This window comes from Homarus americanus, unplaced genomic scaffold (assembly GCF_018991925.1).
Source record: "Homarus americanus isolate GMGI-L3 unplaced genomic scaffold, GMGI_Hamer_2.0 scaffold39155, whole genome shotgun sequence".
Taxonomy (NCBI): domain Eukaryota; kingdom Metazoa; phylum Arthropoda; class Malacostraca; order Decapoda; family Nephropidae; genus Homarus; species Homarus americanus.
The window spans coordinates 2,233,541-2,254,320 of NW_024737042.1; the positions used below are offsets into that span (position 1 = coordinate 2,233,541).

General features: G+C 41.1%; 1 protein-coding gene across 1 annotated transcript in view; it reads right to left on the minus strand.

The window, feature by feature from the left end:
• Nucleotides 1-9,699: 9,699 nt before the first annotated feature.
• LOC121872571 (alpha-1,2-mannosyltransferase ALG9-like) overlaps nucleotides 9,700-20,780 on the minus strand; it is a 34,413-nt gene continuing 23,332 nt past the window's right edge. Inside the window, exons 6-13 of the mRNA XM_042375395.1 lie at nucleotides 17,931-18,018; nucleotides 17,370-17,564; nucleotides 15,236-15,416; nucleotides 13,905-14,042; nucleotides 12,565-12,706; nucleotides 12,062-12,191; nucleotides 11,796-11,926; nucleotides 9,700-11,134 (exon numbers count right to left, since the gene is read on the minus strand). Of these exons, the coding sequence (XP_042231329.1) occupies nucleotides 11,008-11,134; nucleotides 11,796-11,926; nucleotides 12,062-12,191; nucleotides 12,565-12,706; nucleotides 13,905-14,042; nucleotides 15,236-15,416; nucleotides 17,370-17,564; nucleotides 17,931-18,018 (1,132 nt within the window). The 3' untranslated portion in view covers nucleotides 9,700-11,007. The remainder of the gene's footprint in view (nucleotides 11,135-11,795; nucleotides 11,927-12,061; nucleotides 12,192-12,564; nucleotides 12,707-13,904; nucleotides 14,043-15,235; nucleotides 15,417-17,369; nucleotides 17,565-17,930; nucleotides 18,019-20,780) is intronic.

Genomic DNA, 20,780 nt, shown 5'->3' on the forward strand with positions numbered 1-20,780 from the left:
GAGCTTGTTGAGGTTGAGTTTGCCACAGTTGAGGGTGAGCTTGTTGAGGTTATTGAGAGAGATCCTACAAAAAAAAATAGAGAGTTGCATTAGAGAATAATGTGAGAGGGAAAGTCTTTGTCCACGTGCCACCCTTAGCCAGCTGCCACCCATCTACACCACACCACCATGGGAGTCATAGGGGCTTAATAGGGTCATATAACTTTTCAGGGGATACAAATGATTCCTACGGAGGTCAGATCTTAGGTGGTCCCAGGGGATACCATAGAGTTTATTGGGTCGAGGTAGGGGGTGACCTTGAGCCCATATTATCCTCTGGTACATCCAAGTACACCGTGTTATCCTCTGGTACATCCTAGGACCCTGTATTATCCTCTGGTTCATCCTAGGACATCGTGTTATCCTCTGGGCATCCTAGAACCCCGTATTATCCCCTGGTACCTCATAGGACCTTATGTTACCTCCTGGTACCTCTTAGGACCTGGTATTACCCTCTGGTACCTCCTGGGACTCCATATTACTCCCCATTGGCTCCTAGAACCCTGTATTCCTATAATACCTCCTAGGACTCTGTACAGTATTCCTATAATACCTCCTAGGACTCTGTACAGTATTCCTATAATTACCCCTGGTGCCTCTTAGGTCCCTGTATTACTGCCTGGTATTTCCTAGGACCCTATGCTCCCCCTGATACCCCCTAGGACTCTCAAGGACCCCTTAATGCTCAGTTGATCTCTTGGGTGCCTAAAGTTCAGTTGGTCCCATGAGTTGCTTACAGTGTGTTGTTGTAGGTGTGAGAGTATTACCTATGGTATGGCGGGTCTTGCAGGTTGTGGTAGTGGACCCCTGGTCCTGCGAGTAGCTCAGCACCTGTAGTTCATAGAGTATACAGATTCTGTCTTGGTAGGTGAAGAGGTGGCACCAGGGAGTGTGGGTAGCCCTCATAGCACACATTCTCTCCCCTCTTGTTTGGAGGCTCATAGAGACACTAGAGGCCAGCATAGTGGTGGTCACCTCGGCTGAGTACCACATTACACCCTCTGCCACCACTCGAGGTGTCACTGCTGCCACCAACACTGACAACATCACAGTCGCCTGAAACACCATGGTTGCGTTGCTGGTGTTATGGCTCTGTCAATCAACACTTGTGGTGGTAATGTTGTAGTCTTACAGTGTCTGCTATTGGTGTCTGCTACCAGGAACTACTAGTGCGAGGCAGCAGGCGCCGCCCATCTGACAAGTGCTCACGGCTTTTGTTTATAAGGGGAGCTGAGGTGCGACCCTCATGATTGATAATCGATAATTTTCATTCAGTCACCGTGAAAAATACCTCATTATTCTAGTGTAACTTTATACGTAACTCATTATGTGTTCTGACTAAACCATTTAAGATATTAAAATATATTATATTAGTAACACTTATAAGTCTTAATGTGGTACTCGGCAGCAACGACACATACTGTACCATAAAATCAAACCTGTATGGAGCAATTATTTGACTAAGCATCACTGTCATCTTGTAGACTGGCAAGGATGACTTGATGTGAAGAGGGCATCAGCCCTGCTGGACCACAATGTTTCACATAAGGTACGTAGTTTGGTACGCTTCTGCACATGATCTCGTACAAGTAGTACATCTTTTGCAAGCTTGATTTGAACTGTAGAAGTAACTTGACTGAATAATTAAAGGCAAATGCGATATACTGTACTGGTCCCATCATATTCTGTATGAGTACAAATGAACAACAGCTAGTAGGTTCAGAGAATAGACCTTATAGTGAACATACATAGCTCCAACCGTTGACTGATTCGAGGTTGAACACCCCTTTGTGGATGCCAGACACATTAGCTGCAGTGCATGCTTCTTAAACACAGTCACACCTCACTGCTGGAATTTACCTAAAAATATTTGAGAGATGTCCTCTCCTTTGGTATTGTACTGGGAAGTTGTACAAAGCCAAGAAAGTTGTCAATGATACTAGTATTTCCTTGTTCATCTTGGCCCAAGTGACTACTGTAAGCTAGTGTGTAGAGGTACAGTATACTTACTGTGCAGTGCATATACATATACAATCCCTCCTTCATGGAGGGAGAGGAAAGTGACAGTAACTCCTGCTACAGTAGATGGTACAGGACAAAGGCAGGCCATCCTGTATCATATGACCCTTTGGCCTGCCTGCATCATATCACCCACTTAACACGGCCGCATCTGCTGATGAGTACAGTATATGCTGTACAGTACAGCAGTACAGTAATACAGTACATATTTTGTTTATTTACAATACTGTATATTGTATATGTACAGTGGTGTTTGCATAAATAAAAACAACTCTATGTCTGCCCATGTGAGATGCATAGTTTAGACTCTTGGAAAACTTACCCCAGAACTGTACCTGGTAAAATTAATTCCAGGAAAGTGGGATATTTTCCGTGGATGAGAAATTTGTCTCAATACCCAGAAATCTTTCATTCCCTGAAGAACTCTACACCAATTATTCCAGCTAATGGGGATATCACTTAAATAGATAGATAAATTAAATGAGATTAGATAGACAGACAGATGGCATTATGTATAGACAAACAACAACAAATAAGTAAACCTGGTTGTTGTGGCTAAATACTGTACTGAGGTCCATGACCCCCTTGCTCTCAAATGAAGCTCCGGATAAAACAACTGTAGTTTGTGCTGTGTACAATATGGTGGTCCCTCGGTTAGGGAGCACAATCCGTTCTAGTAGGTTGCTAGTTAACCGAAAAACTTGTTAACCGAAACCATTGTTTCAATGGGTTTTTGGGTAATTGGTTCCAGCTCACCGAAAATTGCCTAAATTCAACAAAAAAGGTAGAAATGTACACTTACTTTGATGTGTGTATGTAGAAGGCTCCTGGATGATGATGTGAATTTGAAGTGGGAGGTGCAGGAGGAGAAGGGAGAAGAGAAGGAAGTGGAGGTGGAGGAGAAGCATTTTACTGCTTCTTGGAAGGTGCGTCACCTTCCATGAAAATGTCAGGAACCTCTGGACTGACAGATTCTCTACCAGGAACATCCTCTCTCTTTCTTGAAGTGGAAGGCTGAGGGATAGCATCTTGTTCCCTCTGCCTTTTACTGAAAAAAGTGTCAATTGTGGTCCGTGGGGCATCTCTCCTCCTCATCATTAACTTATGTTTAAAGGAGACCATTGTGTCCTCAACATGACACAAAGTTAGTTCAGATTGTTCCACATCTGGGTGCCTTGAAGCCAGTTTCCTGAACTTCTCCCAGTAGTAAATGACATCTTTTAACTCTGAAGTTGACATATGGTCATCACTTTCCTTTTCCTCCTCACCGTTGTCAGCCTCTAACATCTCATCCAGTTGCTTCAAGTCATCAGGAGTAAGTTCCTCCTCATGAGACATCACAAGCTCTTCCACATCCTCCTCCTCCACTTCAAGGCCCAATGACTGACCAATGGACACAATCTCCTGGTCCAACCCTGTTTCTTCCTCAAATCCCTCAAAATCATGGACTACTGATGGCCACAGTGCTTTCCATGAAGAATTGAGGGATCTAGTGGAGACTTCTTACCATGATGACACAATCAATTTTACAGCCTCCAGGATGTTGAATTGTGTCTTCCAGAACTGTGCCAGTGTTGGTTCAGGATCAGTGAAAGTTGCCTAATGACACCTCCTAAACATTTTCTTCATGTACAACTTCTTGAAGTTGCTGATCACATTCTGGTCCATTGACTGTATGATTGATGTAGTGTTGGGAGGCAAAAACACTTTCACAAAGTCAAATTGATACTCCAAAGTTCTGGTAAGTTCAGGGTCATGCCCAGGGGCATTATCCATGAGGAGGAGAGCCTTTAAAGGGAGTTAATTGGTGGTTAGGTAGCTCTTGACAGAGGGGGCAAAACACCTCAACAGCCCATTCATTAAAGAGCTGTCTTGTCACCCATGCCTTACGGTTGGACTTCCAATAAACTCCAAGCCTTCCTCTTACCACTTTTTGTTGTTTGAACACCCTGGGGTTCTCAGAGTGGTAGACAAGCATAGGCTTCAGTCGGAAATCCCCTGAAGCATTGGCACCAAGCAATAGAGTGAGACGACTTTCATGGGTTTGTGCCCAGGTAAAGAGGCTTCATCTCTGGTGATGAATGTTCTTTTGGGCATCTTTTTCCAAAACATCCCAGTTTCTTCCACACTGAACACTTGCTGTGGAAGATAATTTTCTTCATCCACCAGTTCTTTAAATTCCTCTAAAAACTTTGCTGCCCCTTACTTATCATCACTAACAGCCTCACCATGCCGAACTACACAAAAAAATGTCACTTCTTTTCGAACCAGCCTTTGCTGTCCCTAAAATCTTCAAATTCTGTGCCTGAAGAACCAGGTTGATCTGTCTTTAAAGGTTTGTAAATCTCCCTGGCTCTTTCACAAATAAATTCAGTAGAAACTGAATCACCTTTCATCTGTTTTTCCCTAATCCAGATGAGAAGTGACCTCTCTGTTTCTGCAATTAGGGATCTACTTTTAAACACACTGGTAGATTTGTCTCTCACTTTCACTTCTTTAAATTTGTCTTTCTGTGCAAGAATTGTCGATACAGTTGATGTCGACATGCCATATTCTTTGCATAGCGCATTTGCTCTAATGCCTTCTTCATGTTTTTTTATAATTTCCTGCTTGGTTTAGATTGAAATCGCTTTTCTTGATCTCTTAGGCCCCATGCTGGATTCAAAAAATCTCAACACGTGATATTTTAAGTTTAAACTTGTAGTAATTCAAGATTATTTTCTTTAAAATAACACTGTATTGCGCTATATATTGTCAATATGTAAAAGAAATTTCAAAACAACCAATAATTTGCTTGGAAACACAGAAAAAAGTGTTTAGTTGAAGAGAGTCTCAAGCAAGATGTTACCTCCACTGAAAAGACAGAGAGAGACTAACGCCTGTATGGTGTGTTGGCAGGCTGGATGGCGTGCATGAAACTAGTGACCTTACCTTCAATTATGTTCAATAATTGTTAAAATGACTAAAAAATTTAATATTAAACTTTTAAAATTATTGAATAGTATAAACTTCTTGATATTTACTAAAATATTAAGGAATTTAAGCCCTAGAACCGATTACTATATTGGCGGACTAATACTACAGCTGGTTGACTGCCAAGTGCAAGCGAAAACATGTTCAGGTCGGCTCGTAAGAAACTCGTTAATCGAGGGATTGCTCGTTAACCGAAATCTCGTTAACCGAGGGACCACTGTACTATATTTTGATTTTACAGTACTGTACTGAAAATATATTTAAAAATGGGTGTATAAAAACAAAAATACATCAATACTGTATGTAGTGTGTTATGAAGGGACTGCTGGTTAATTAATGAGGGATAACAATTTATGATGAAATGACAATGTTGTGTGCAGGGAGGGAATAAGGATGGCAAGACTAAGGTGCCTTAGAGTCAGAAACACAGGAATGAATTAATACTCATTTAAACAATTACTGTTCTATTGTTTATACAAAACATATAAACAATTCTTCTCCCCACTGTCTAAAAAAAAAAAATATTATACCAATACAATCATCCCCAAACATGATGAACAAAATATTGGTTCATAATAAAAGTTCAGTCAGAGTTCAAAATTCCTAACAAATTAAAATGTTACTCAAAATCATTATAATAAATGAGAACTATCAAAACATAATTCATAATGCCCACATTATATCATAATACTGTACTGTAGATATACACACAAAAATACTACAGCGACATTCAACTTGTTAAGATTTGCACTGGATAAGTCTTTTTTTATCTAAATGATACTTTGTTTTAAAAGTAGCAAGTCACAGACAAGATGCCTCAATGCAGAAGTCTCCCTATAATGTTAAACACTTGGTACTACAACTTTGTATGTGTGTGGTTGGTTAATACTGGTCTGGAAATCCATTTTTTCCTTGTTATACAGTAATACAATATTTTCTTTTACAAGTTACCTACACAGTATTAAGAAACCAATTTTTTTTTACTTTATTTAGATCGATAAAATATGTTTTTTTACATTAATATTAACAAATCAGTTGCCATAATTCATTAATAAATGCATTTTGTTTATATAGAGAAGCTTTCAAGAACAGGGTAATCAATTGGTGGAGGTACAGTCACTCAAAAAAAAATCTTTAGTGGGGGGGGGGGGGTGTCCGATGAATTTCATAATGAGCACTATGACTCCTGTTCTCTCGGTAGGGTTGTCAAAATCCTTCGTCCGATGTCATATTTTCTCAAACACAATTTTATAAAGACTGTGTATATTACAGCACAGTACAGTACAGGTACAGTACATCAAAATATCTGGTCATGGCCTTCCTGTGGATTACAGACAGACAGTTACTTTAATGAGACCAACATAGAAAGATTGCCAGACGGACAGGCATAAGTACAGTACTGTACAAACACCATAATGCAGATTTGATATTAAATGGATTTGATGGTTCTGGTGATCTATAATATATTTAAAGTAGTGGTCTTTCAGCCATCTGTTAGGTCAACACCTTCAGAGTCTCCTCAAATTACATCACTGTTCTGTCCTCTCGAATTCATAGACCACAATGGAACCTCCATATAATCCATTAAATGGGGTTTTATATCTAACGTACCCTCGATATAACGGCCATTTCATCTCTATATACTACAAGTAGCTAATTAAAAAGAGGTTTCACATCTGATGGACCCTCAATAAACAGACTTTCCTCTCCCTATAGTCCATTATACAGAGGTTCCACTGTAAAAATGATACAGCAATAATACAGTACCGTGTTTTGCGGCGTAAAAGACGAATTTTTTATTAACAAAATATACAGTACGTACCATGAAAATTACCATGCGTCTTCCACGACGCTAGTTGGTGGGTTGTAGCGGAGGTTTTCTTAGGGTCAACTGAAATCAGCCCCTTACAAAGACTGTTATCTCATTACTTAGCAATTACAAGTATTCTCTATACTATAAAACAAATGATTTAACTAATATTGTTGAAATACTGCAAAAATTCGATTATTTACTTACTCAGTAGGTAAAAATAAACGGCTGCAGCTACACAACCCTTGCTACTGTACGGTTTGTTTACTAATGGCAGTGGTGCGGTTTGTTTACTAATGGCAGTGGTGCGGCAGCGCCATCTATTGAGGAATTGCGAAAGGTTGTCTGCTGGTCTCAAAGTGCATAAATTTTTGTTTCTTCACACTTGAGTGTCTAGAACTTATGTTCATTCACTACCAGGCCTTCATTGTGTCACAAGCCATTTTCATTCCTGTAAATTATCTCCCTCATCTATGGCAGGTGTATCAAGGTGACATAAATATAATATCGCATTTAAACTTGAAGTAGTGCGATATGCCAAAGAACATGGAAACAGGGCAACAGAGAGAAACTTCGGACCACCACCTACTGAGAAGATGATTTGCCAGTGGAGGAAGCAGGAGGAAGAATTAAAAAAGGCAAATAAACAGAAGCATAATCTTCATATAGTACAGTACCAGCAAAATGGCCATACTTAGAAGAAAACTTGAAAACATGGATATTAGACCAAAGAAACTGGGATTTTGCAATGACTACTAAGATTATCATTTTGGAAGCAAGAAGGTTTGCAGCAAACACAGGGGTGGATGACTTCAAAGGAACTGCTTGTTGGTGTTTTTGCTTCATGAAACAAAATTTTATTTTTTCTTTAAACGTTGATATACATGTTTACATTTGCTTACCTTCTACTGATGGAAAATATTTTTTGTCATTGTCATACCGACAAAATCAAGAGAAAGAATGTAAACACTACAGCCCGCTAGATTTTTTATTAAAAATTTATGAAAATGACGACTGATAAGCAGTTCTAAGTGATGATATTCAGAGGTGTGTGTGTACTTGTGCGAAAAGGGCTGTATCAAGCAATGGTTTCACTGGTGTCAGTTAGTAAGTATAAAAAGTTTTTTCCTAGAATTACATTTCCAAAATCAGGGTACGTCTTCCACGATGCAGTACTTCTACGCCACAAAATACGATTATTCATATTGATATGCAGCACTAATCTATGTATACAATAATACATATTGTACAGCAAATACATTTTAGACTTTAGTACAGTGATCTCTCGGTTAACGAGCGCCTCGGTTAACGATTTACCCTTCATAAGATTCTTAACTTCGGTTAACGAGTTTTTTACGAACCAACCTCAACATGTTTTCGCTTGCATTTGGCGGTCCACCAGCTGTAGTATTAGTCCGCCAATACAGTAATTGGTTTTAGGGCTTAAATTCCTTACTATTTTAGTAAATATCAAGAAGTTTATACTATTCAATAATTTTAAAAGTTTAATATTAACTTTTTTAGTCATTTTAACAATTATTGAACATAATTGAAGGTAAAGAAACTAGTTTCTGGTGTGCCATCCAGCCTGTTAAGACACCAGACAGGCGTTAGTCTCTCTCTGTTTTCAGTGGAGGTAACAGTTTGCTTGAGACTCTTCAACTAAATGCTTTTTTTCTGTGTTTCCAAGCAAATTATTGGTAATTTTGAAATTTATTTTACATATTGACAATATATAATGCAGTGCAGTGTTGATTTAAAGAAAATAATCTTGAATTACACCAAGAGAACTAATATTTTGTGGGTAAAATGGTGCCATGGGGTGACTTCTCTTCCACCCCAAAGCCTTCTCTTCTCCCTTCTCCTCCACCCCCATTCTAATTCCCATCATCATCATCCAGCCGTTCTTGCCTTGCTAGCGAGATGTCACGGGTTCGATTCCCGGGCTGGTGGAAGTTGTTTGGACTTACTTCCTAGCCCCCATTAGTCCCTGTTCACCTAGCAGTAAAGTAGGTACCTGTTGTAAGTCGAAAGTTGCGAATTCATATTCAGGGAGTTGTTGGAGCGTCCAATAACTTGATGACATAAACCCCTGACTCTTCAGGCTTCTACGGCCTTGACTCTTCAGGCTTCTACGTCCTTAACTCATGAGACATAAAGGCAAGCATGAACTTGGCATGCTTCCCTGTTGGGCGCTGTAAACGCTTCTGCGCTTCACCTTACACAAGGATGTAGGGGGGTGCCCAATAAAAAAAAAAAAAAAAAAAAATCATCATCATCCAGGAGCCTTCTACATACACACCTCAAAGTAAGTGTACTTTTCTACTTTTTTTGTTGAATTTAGGCAATTTTCGGTGAGCTGGAAGCAATTAACCAGAAACCCATTGAAACAATGGTTTCGGTTAACGAGTTTTTTGGTTAACGAGCAACCTGCTGGAACGGATTGTGCTCGTTAACCGAGGGACCACTGTACAAGTACTTTTATGCTACCCTGACCATGTTACAGCTTTCACAAGGTGCAAAGCTTGGATAACACAAAATCATTTAACTTTTGGTGTAATGATTGTTTCCTTTCATTATAAACATTTTAGAGCAGAGTACAGTATTGTTGGTAATGGTGGCTGAATAAGCAATTAAATATGCTCCTCAAGTACAGTATATTTTTATAAACTAATCATGCTTTGGCAGTCCCAGACTTAAGACAGGGATACTCTCCTGGACCCTGATCATAAGTAAGAAAAGTATTAATTCCATAGTTTAGGTTAGGTTAAAGCACAACCCTGCCTACAAAACAACAATAATATCCCATAAACAACAAATACTATAAATAAAGTCATGTTAAACAATATAGATTAATAAAAAGTGTAAAAATAGAATTTTAATTATAAAATTTTGCAATGAATGTATTGGGATCTCGTTCGTAAGTCGGATGGTTGTAACTCACGGACTGCCTGTACTTTTCTAGTCATTGTTTTATACATATAAAGAAAACACAATGTAAGCTAATTCCTTTTACATCATAGCATAGCTTCCTACACTACACACCAAAAGTCTTGAGTGTCCAATATACTGTACACCACATCCTATCCCAGCTTGCATGGGTTAGCTGCAGTTACTTGATGGTAGCTCACCATGCTGCATGGTCTCAAAGGAGGTTGCATGAGACCATGTGCAGCATGGAGAGCTGTCATCAGGTAATTGTGGCTGTAGAATAGTGTTGGTGGCGATGACAATTTTATTCAAATTCTTTTATTCTTGCCCTCTAAAATTTATTCTACTTAAAATAACTCTCCTCTTTACCACCTATAAATATGATATACCATAGATGTGGGAAGTATTTGATCTATATACTGCACTGTTATTGTGGTTAATGTCACACAAACTGTCAGATCTATGAAATAATGCAGATTACTGCACTGTACCGTGTTTACCAAAATGAGACATTCCTACTATTCAGGGGATGTCCAAATATTGTTCACCCAACTGTACTGTACAGCACTCACCAGGCTAATGATCTAATATCCTTGAAAAGCAAAAACCAGTCTTATTTGTATTAATATTAGTATTAACAATCTCTAGGTACTGTAGAGGTATAGTAACAACTGCAGCCCAACTTCGGTACCTAGTGATTTTTACTCTTGTCCCTTTAGTTAAGTGAATCTTCACATTTTATTCAGCAAGTATCTGTGTTCAGTCATTCTGGAAGCGTAAACCTATAATTATTTATAACTGAACAAACTACATCTCGTATCCCAAATATACAATGCACATGAATTAACAACATTTAAATTGAAAACTTATATCTTTCAATTATCCAATCAAAATAAAATCTTCGATGGCTTATAAACATAATGAAATAAATATAACAACACCACTGCGATCTGCCCATTAAATAATATATATATAATTTTTTGTATTTTATTATAAAAAAAATACAAATATACACAGATGACTAAAATTAAACCACAAAAGATGTTGACAACACACAAAACTGGTTCAAGAATTGTTATGCACATAAACACAATTGGCCAAACATTTTGCTTCATTAGTACAGCATAAAATAAAACTAACTTCAACAGTTTTGTAGGACACGATAGTACTCTACAACATAAGTTTTTTCTAACCGTTTGTCTTAAATGTATTCTCTATATTTGCCCGGAATATCACTATAATCGCCCAGGATATCGACTCTTGGGTTTCCATTTTGTGGACTGCATCAAGGTGTAGTTGATGTAGGTACAGTGTCGCTCCGTCATGAAGGGAACGTAGAAAGCCCGCAGCAGTCTGTGCGATCTGAAATATAATACTCTAACTAGCACTTGATAAACAAAAATCTTTCTTCGGCCACAAAATATACAGTGATATCTCTGTTAGCCAGAAAAAGTGGTGCAGAGCACGTCCAGGAATGAGAAATTTCCGGATAACGAGACAACTCTCTCAAAGCCTGAAAAAAATCCCTCATCCCTGGACTTTTCTGGAATTTTCCAGGTAACTGAAAAATTTTCTCAGAAGTTCCAGAAATTGCCCATTACATCATCTCTCAAACCCAGAAAAATATCCCCCATCCCTGGAATTTTCCGGGTACCAGAAAAATTTTCTTGGAATTCCTAGAAAATGCGCTTGATTTTCATCTCTCAAACCAGGGATAAAACTCCCTCATCCCCGTAATTTTCTAGGTATGGGGAAAATTTTCTCAGAATTTTCCAGAAAATTTGCTACTTGGAAAATCTTTCCCAAAGCCGGAATTTTCCGGAAAATTCTGGCTTTGGGAAAGATTTTCCAAAAATTTAAATTCTGCCTATTGGAGAGTTCCGGGTTTGAGGGATTCTGGCTAACGGAGATATTACTGTATAATGACTTGTCCCGGGCAAGTAACAAAGTGACTTTTCAAATTTACTTGCCCAGATATATTTTTTTACTTGTCCCGACAAATTTCTGGAGCTCAACTAGTTACCTGGCAGCATCCATGAAAGGCACAGTGTGTAGTACAGTCCAGTCTGAACTGCGTTGTGAGTAGCGAGGCTCCCTTGGCGTTTCCTCCTCGTGGTCTAACTCTATCAAAAACTGGCAGGTGTTCGGCGCTACCTGAAAATTTACGTACTTTATAAACTAATTAATAACAATGTTGAATGCCGATCTGGTTTTATTTCATGGCCTTTTCCTTTCAGAAACACGTACTGTATATGAACACTGAATATATCCATACAATACAGTACTTACATATCTGGATCTTTCTTCCTCATTGGAGTCATTCATATTGTCAGGGATAATGTTGGTTCCATTGGCCTCTTGAGAATACGGCTTCGGTAACTGACCTCTGAATTCACTTTCGATAAAATGTAGATTCCAGCTGCAAACATGAATAATGAGATGTGTAGTTTATGTATAAGGATGTGTTCTCCATAATTAATATATATATTTTTCACTTGGGAAATTTTTTAATCCGTGGCCTTGTTCCAATCTCTATTAATTTGTTACCTTGGACTAATCGGTTAATACGTGACCTTGTTCCAATGTCTGTTAATCCGTGCTCTTGTAATATACTAATCACTGTAATCCGTGGCAGGTGTTGGCATGCATGGTAGCCATTAGATATGAGGCATATTTGAATGTGTGTGTGTGTGTGTCTCATTCACCACATTAATCTGTCAAGAGAACATGAATTTTCACAGCTATAACCCACTGCATACAATATAGAGATAGGGTAAAACAGTAAGTCTTACTTTAAGCCAGGGAGGAAGAAGGAGGAGGGGAATCTGTGCCACTCCTTGCCCATGCAGACATTGATGGGTCGGTCTGAGGGAAAACCTTCCTCTGCTGCCAAACGGTTTAATTCCATAAAGGTTTCCAGCGGTGCGTGGTAAGCTGTAGAGCAAAAATTATGAATAATTGATAAATTGAAAAATATATATAACTGTCTGTATGGTTAGAAATTTTGCCTTTCCCTAAAATAGGTCACCCAGTGGCATTACTGTAGTGCTGGCAGTTACCCACAAAAGTCCCATCACCTCTCCTCCTGAACCACGAGCCCGGAAAGCCACTCATGAATCCGAAGCATTTATGGACAGAATAAAACAACAGTCTACTGATTCAGGTTCACGAGTCTGAATCTCGAGGTTCATGTAGCATCAGGAGAAGAGGCGATAGGTCTTTTGTTGGGTGACTGTATGTACACTTGGTAAAAAAAGATTCTTTCAGGAGGAATCTCACTAGGGTTGGTAGACGTGATCGAGACACTTCTTACCTATTACAGTAAGCCAAATATAGTTATTTCATTCAAAATATAAAATTAGTTCATTGCAGTGTGATTGGTGAATAACAGTATGCCTCAAGGGCCTTTATAAAAAAACCTTCGTTCGTGTTATTTTGTTGTGCATAAGAACTGTAAATACAGTACAGTAGTACCCCGATTTACGCGGTCAATTGAACCCATGGGGTACCGCGGAAAGTGAACAACAGAACATATGGGATTAATTCCAATAGAGACTGGCCCGACCCCCAAACTCCACTTTTTCAGACACAATACCTTCGTTGTAGTAAAAATTACATCTTAATTTTATGATGGTATGCACACACAATTAATAATTAAGAGAAATATCAATAATATTAGTTTTTTAACACTTACATTAGTAGAAAAGATGGCTGGGCACACAGGGATGGGGGGTTGGTTCCGTGGCAGAGGGCAGATTAATTGGCCCTCACCTGTATCACTTGTATCACTATCCACCACAGAGGCTTGCAGGGCCTCTTTGTCAAACCCCTCAAAGTCCATATAAGTCCATATTCTCACTATCACTGACTTGGGCCGGCTGTGGTGGGTGGCGGGTGAAGAACTCGGTAATGTTTTGATGACTGGGCGACCTTGTGCGCATCCTTCCCGTGCCGCTTCCCGCGTATATGAGTAGATGCACCGCGTAAAGTGAAAGTCCGGTTCTGGCGAGGTACCGCGTAAATGCGAAATCGCGGAAAGTGAAACCGCATAAAGCGGGGTATTACTGTATATAGTTTTTTACCAAGTGTACACAGGGGCACCAATAAAAACTGAGGTACTGTAGTGTGTTACCTCTGTACTGTCCAACGATGCGTGACACACCAAGTGTGGAGGTGAGGATGACAACAGTGAGGGCCAGCCAGTTGGTGTGGTTCAAATAGTGCTGTCGTTTTACAATCAAGAGAGATGACCACAGCTTCTGACAGCAATCTGAGGTGTACAGATACATTGTACTGTAAAAGCTCTATATAATGGACTTCTCTCTCCATATAATCCATTAGATGGGGGGATTTCACACCTAACCTCGATATAATGAAATTTCCTCTCCATATAGTCTGTTAAATAGAGGTTTCACTGTACTGAAAAAAAAATATAAATTTTACATTTGCTTAAAAACTAATACAGTATAGCTACCTAATAAAAAAATGTATGCATTTCAGCATATTAAGCATTAAAAATGTTTATATATGTATGAATATCACTTATAAACAACAAAAAGGTAATTAACACAAATTATAAAATTAATAGCTATGGACACCTTAAAACCTGTGATGACCTTCTGTTGTGGGAGAGAGTAAGAGCCCACACAGTGGTTTACTTTAAAGTAAATTTGTAAGATTTATGAATCGTGTTGTTCAAAGTAACTGCTTACTGCAATGTTGCTGAATTTTTTCATTCTTGCAAACCTTTATAATGGTGTTACCTTTTGCTGCCACATGTCCCTTGTGAGGAGTAGTGTAGTAATGTGTAAGTATTACCTTACCTTACTTGACCTAACCTCACTTAACATAACCCCTTTTGAGAAACGGTGTAATAATGTGCAAGTATTTACCTTACCTGACCTGAACTAACCTCACCAAACATAATGTAACCTGACCTGACCTACTACTATTATCTAGCCTTGAGAATGATATAAATTACCTGGTCCAATATTTAGTCATAAAAAAGGGATTTCAGAATCGACATTTCACCTAAAAATGTGACAAACAATGTGGTGATTCAACCCTTTGAGGATGATGGTTTAACCCCTTGAGGATGATGGATGCTTTAACCCCTTGAGGATGATGGATGCTTTAACCCTTTGTGGATGATGGATGGTTTAACCCCTTGAGGATGATGGATGCTTTAACCCCTTGAGGATGATGGATGGTTTAACCCCTTGAGGATGATGGATGGTTTAACCCCTTGAGGATGATGGATGGTTTAACCCCTTGAGGATGATGGATGGTTTAACCCCTTGAGGATGATAGTTTAAACCTTTGAGGATGATGGATAGTTTAACCCTTTGAGGATGATGGATGGTTTAACCCTTTGAGGACTCAATAGACTAAAAGAGAGTCAAACAGGAAAATAAATATTTCCTAACTAACATAACCTAACCTAACCAGCGTAACCTAACCTACCGATGGTGATTGTTCCGGCCAGACACACAAGAGGGTAGACAGGGAAGAGGAAGCGCTCCTCTTTGTGGGGCTGTAACATGAAGATGGTCAGCCAGAGGTACAGAGGAGACAAGCTTAACCAGAAGGGAAGGTACGTGGCGGTGTTCTTCCTCGGCAGCTGCACCACGTATGCCATGACTCCCTGCAGATGAGGATAAAAGAATAGTCTTAAAAAAAATAAATAAAATAAATAAAATTATCTTTCATTAAACTACATTTTCATTCCTATACTACTTTACACACCTTGGGAAAAAATCTAACACACACACTTGGTGAAACCTCTCTATTGAATGGACTATGTGGAGAAGAAAATCCCTTATATTGAGGGTCTGTTAGATGTCAACCCCATATCTAATGAACTACTGTATATGGAGAAGAAATTCCATTAAATCGAGGGTCTGTTAGATGTTGAAACCTCCATTTAATGAACTAATGTATATAGAGAAGAAAGTCCATTAAATCAATGGTCTGTTAGATGTGAAATCCACATCTAATGGATAATATGGAGAGAGAAGTCTGTTATATGGAGATTTGACTATTATCTATGTAACACACACACACTGCCACTAATATACAAGGAGTTTGCAGTCGACTTGCCACCCCCCTCTGTTCTATTATTACTGCAGCCCTCATTCAAAGCAAATGCCCTAATGAATGGAAAACCACATTTGTCACCCCTATCCCCAAGGTCACCACCCCACAGTCCCCTAACGACCTCAGGCCAGTTGCCATTACTCCCATACCCAATCTACTCTGTGAAGACTTTGTTTTTGAGTGGGCATTTGCTACAATCTATCAGTCAATTGATCCACAGCAATTTGGCAATATGAGGACCTCCTCTACATCACACTGCTTTGTTAGTTTTCTGGATTTTCTGCACAAAAACCTGCAGAAACGTAAGACACCACTGGCTGTTGCCCTTATTGACTTCAGGAAGGCCTTTGACCTTGTCGATCACTGCACTGTTATCAACAAGGCCTTTGCACTAGGGCTGCCCACCAACCTGGTCTCATAGCTCACTCATTTCTTGAGTGGACGTCGTCAGGCAGTGAGGTATCAGGGCTCGGTCTCCACATTCCAACACCTCACTTGCGGTGTTCCCCAGGGGACAAAGATGGGACCACTGTGCTTCCTCATCCTGATCAACGATGCTCTATCAGACACTCCTCACAGGTGGAAGTACATGGATGACTGCACTGTGGAGGTTACAGTGGACAACACCGCACCAGACTACTCATTGCTACAAGGCACCCTGGCCAGGCTACAGGCATGGACTACGGAGAACAAGGTCACCATTAACCACACCAAAACTGTAGTCATGCACATCAATACCACCACCACTCCAGTGCAAGCTCCAGCAGTCACAGTGGGTGCCCATCCTCTCCAGTTAGTGCAGGCTGCCAAACTCCTGGGTGTTACCATAGACCACAAACTGGACTGGAAGGCCCATGTATATAACACAATCAAGGCAGCCTCGTATTGACTCTACATGCTACGACGACTTAGGTCACTTGGGACACCCATGCCAGAGCTGAGGACTATCTACAATGCCTTTATTCTCCCCAAACTAACATATGCGTCACCAGCCTGGTCGTCTTCTCTCAACTCCACCCAACAACATCGGCTAGAGAAGGTACAGAAAAGGGCCTGCAGAATCATGCTCGGCGCAGAATACTCCGGCTACATCAACGCTCTCTCCACCCTGGAAATGCCATCCCTCAGTGATCTCCATCACAAAGCACTGGCAAGGTTTGGCAGTGAACTACTGCACCACCCTCGTCATCGCCACCTCCTGCCACCGGCAAATCCCCCACCCTCCTCGTGCAGTCCGCCACTACAACAAGATTCAGCCCATAAGAGCCCGCACCGATAGATATAAGAATAGCACCATCCCATCTATTGTTAAAATAATAAACAACTCCTGATTTATGTACTGTGCAGCCCTGTAAATGTATTCAACGCATATTATATCATTATGTCTAAATCAAATGTAAGTATGTATATTTTCAGCCACCGGCTGCAACTCTATTAATAAACCGTTTATTATTATTATTATTATTATTGTTAATATAGTTTGATTTACATATATACTTACACAGATTGGAAGTGAGAGTAGTGCAGCTGGGAATATAAAATTAAAATTGAGGAAGCCATTGAAGAGATAGAAAGTCCAGGGTTCTGTGCCGTACAGGTCTGGGCCGTGGGAGGTGAAGACATTGTACACCACAATATTGAGAGGAGCGATTACCAGGCGACCAAAGTACTGAGAGTCGATCTGGACCATCGGCACCTGGAACACAACAGCCGTTATGATCTACACTGCTTTAGCCACGCTTCAGACCACAATAATAATGACTAGCAATTCATAAAAAATTCAAACATGAAAATAAATATTCAAAGAGATATCACAAACCTAGTACATTTGTATTATACTGTGGCGGGCAAGAAACACCCAGAATAGTGTATCAACGTGAGCCTGAACTGAATAAAATAATTATTGATATTCAGTCAATTTGACTAAGGACAGGTGACAGCCAGAAATGCTTGTTTCCAGTAGAGTCCTTATACCAGCAGCATCTGGTGTTAGGAGGGCCAGGTGGTCACCCTTTGTCACACTAATATCACTACTGTACTTCAACAGCTATACCATACATACCAACACCGTCACAGCTGAGATGACGCACCATTTGAAGAACATCATTATCTGCTTCTTCCGAAACACAATGTCGTACGCAATGGCAATGCTGTAAAGACAACCAACACATTAAAATAACCAGATGATATGAGTTTTATTTAGTACGAGCACAAAAATTTACATTAAACCTACAATTCTATCAAAGACGGTCTATGTTTGTCTTTGGTACCCCCAAAATGTTCTACACTACTGAGGGTATACACAAACACTTGTTATCTTAAAAATAGGTTCTTATTCTCGTACGGGAGATATATACAGATGGACAAAGAAACTCGCTTCCACACCATAAGGACTGGTGGTCTCCACTCTATGTATCACTGCGTGCTGGCCTGTACAGATGCCAGCATTCACAAGCTGAATACATAAAATGTAAATACCTGTATGGTAATTCACATACATAACATGGTGCATAATAAATGGAAATATTGCATAGGATTAATACATGTTCTGTAATACTTTACTATACATAATTAATAGAGTAATATAAGAATACACAGCTTAAGGTACTACTCCGTGTCCATATTATACACCTCCCTCCCCCCTATACGCTCATAGTTTCATCTTGAGCGGACCTTTTGTTTCTGAGTCGCTCGGACCTGCAGAGTACTGGGGCAGAAACACAAGGTGGGGATGGATTTACTGTAAAGACATCAGCATTAGGGGACACTACTGGGGAAGGGTCAACACTAGGCAGCTCCACAGGTCGGAGGAAACGACGGTTCCTCCACCATACTCTACCACTAGGAAGACGCACTTGGTAGTCCCTGGACCGGCCAATACCCATGACGACCCCAACCTTGTCCCAGCGGTGAGATACCGGATCTTGAATCCTGACCTGCTGACCGATACTTAACCTGGGAAGGGGGCGGGCATGACAGTCGTACCGAGCAGCGACATCTGCGGCTCGTTCTGCTGCATTGCGGTCACATTCTTCAGTCTTGGCTTGCCATTCTTGAGAAAAAGACTTCGGGTGGGCAGGAACACAAGACCCGAGATGATGTCCATATAGAACCTGGGCTGGGGAGCGTCCGGTGAAGTTCGGGGTGTTGCGTAACTCTAACAAACCTCGATTGAAGTCCTCGCAGTCGATATTTCCTGAGGGTGACACCTTAAGGATCAGGTGTTTAACTGTCTTGACTGCGGCTTCAGCGTGTCCATTCGCCTGGGGGTAGTGGGGCGAGGTCACAACATGACGGACTCCCCAACGGTCCATGAAGTCCCGGAACTCGTGGCTGGTGAACTGGGGTCCTCCATCAGTCCTGAGGCGGAGGGGAACACCAACTTCTCTGAAGTAATGCCTGAAATTCCGGATGGTAGCAGTAGCCGTTGTATCACTACCACAGGGGACGACAACAGGCCATCCAGACTATCGGTCGGCAATGACGAGGAAGGACTTCCCTGCCACTGCAAAGAAGTCAGCCGACACAGACTCGAAGGGTCTTGAAGGGTTATCGTCGCACATTAAAGGTTCCTGTTGCTGGCTGGGTTGCAGGATCTGGCACGGCTCACAGGCACGGACGGTACTTGTAATGTCCACGTCGATTCCGGGCCAAAATACAGTCTACTTCACCCGTCGCTTGGTGGCCTCCACTCCTCGATGGCTGTCGTGAAGGCGGGTCAAGGTACGGCGGCGTAGGGCAGCAGGAATGACTACTCGTGGACCATACAAGACGAGGTCTCCGTCACAATAGAGGTCCTCGCGTATCTTCCAGTACGGGAGTAGCGATTCATGAAGGTCGTATCGGTTAGATGGAAATCCCTGGGACACACAGTCGACGAGCCGGATGTAGGAAGGATCGGCCCAGGCTGCGGTGCGGAGATCTTCAAGGGTCTTGTCTACATCCGGTGCTGTAGACTCTTCTGATGTGAAGACGGCCTTCAATGAGACTACTGACTTGAGGGATGCAGCAGCTGTAGAACACAACATCTCGTCCTCTGGGGTGGGGCGACTGACAGGGGCGCGGGACAGGGCATCAAGGATGCACAGCAGCTTGCCCGCACGCCACACAGCCGTGAAGAGATAAGGCGAGAGCTTCTCTTTCAAACGTTGAAGGTGAGGATTCTCTACTGCATCCAAAGAGTAGTGATTGATAATAGGTACAAGAGGGCGATGATCCATGAAGAGGGTGAAGTGCTGAAGTCCTATCAGGTAGAAGCGGCACTTCGCCATTGCCCAGACAACAGCCAACATCTCCAGCTCAATCGTGGCATATCGGGTCTCGGCGTCCGTCAGGAACCGGGATCCACACTGAATTGAGCGGAGTTGTCCACCGCCACGGTCCTGCAGAAAGGCGTAACCAACGCCGTAGAGTCTGGAGGACGGTGGGTAAGGCTGGGTCGTAACAGGCGAGGACAGGTGGACTTAAGAGGGCCTGCTTGACTCGCTGGAAGGCCTCTTGATGATCTGGGGTCCACAGGAATGTCCTCCTGGGGCTCAGCAGAGGGCACAACGGCTGGGCTGCGGCGGAGATGTCAGGTGAAAATTCAGCCAGCTGATTGACCAGACCCAAAAAAGAACGGAGGTCTGTCACATTGAGTAAAGATATGTATGAGAAACTATTTGCGCATGTGCCTTTAGAAGACTCGGGTGTCAAGTTAAGAACTTATACTGGAGAGATTTTGAACACAGAAGGTAAATTGGAGTGTGAGGTAAAGTACAAAAATCAGAATTTAAAGTTGCCTTTAATTATAGCTAGTTATGTGAATAGACCAACTTTGTTAGGTAAGAACTGGTTGTGTGAACTTGAGATGGACTGGAAGGAGATATTTAGTGTTAGAATGTGTAACAGTATTCCAGGTCTTGAGAAATTG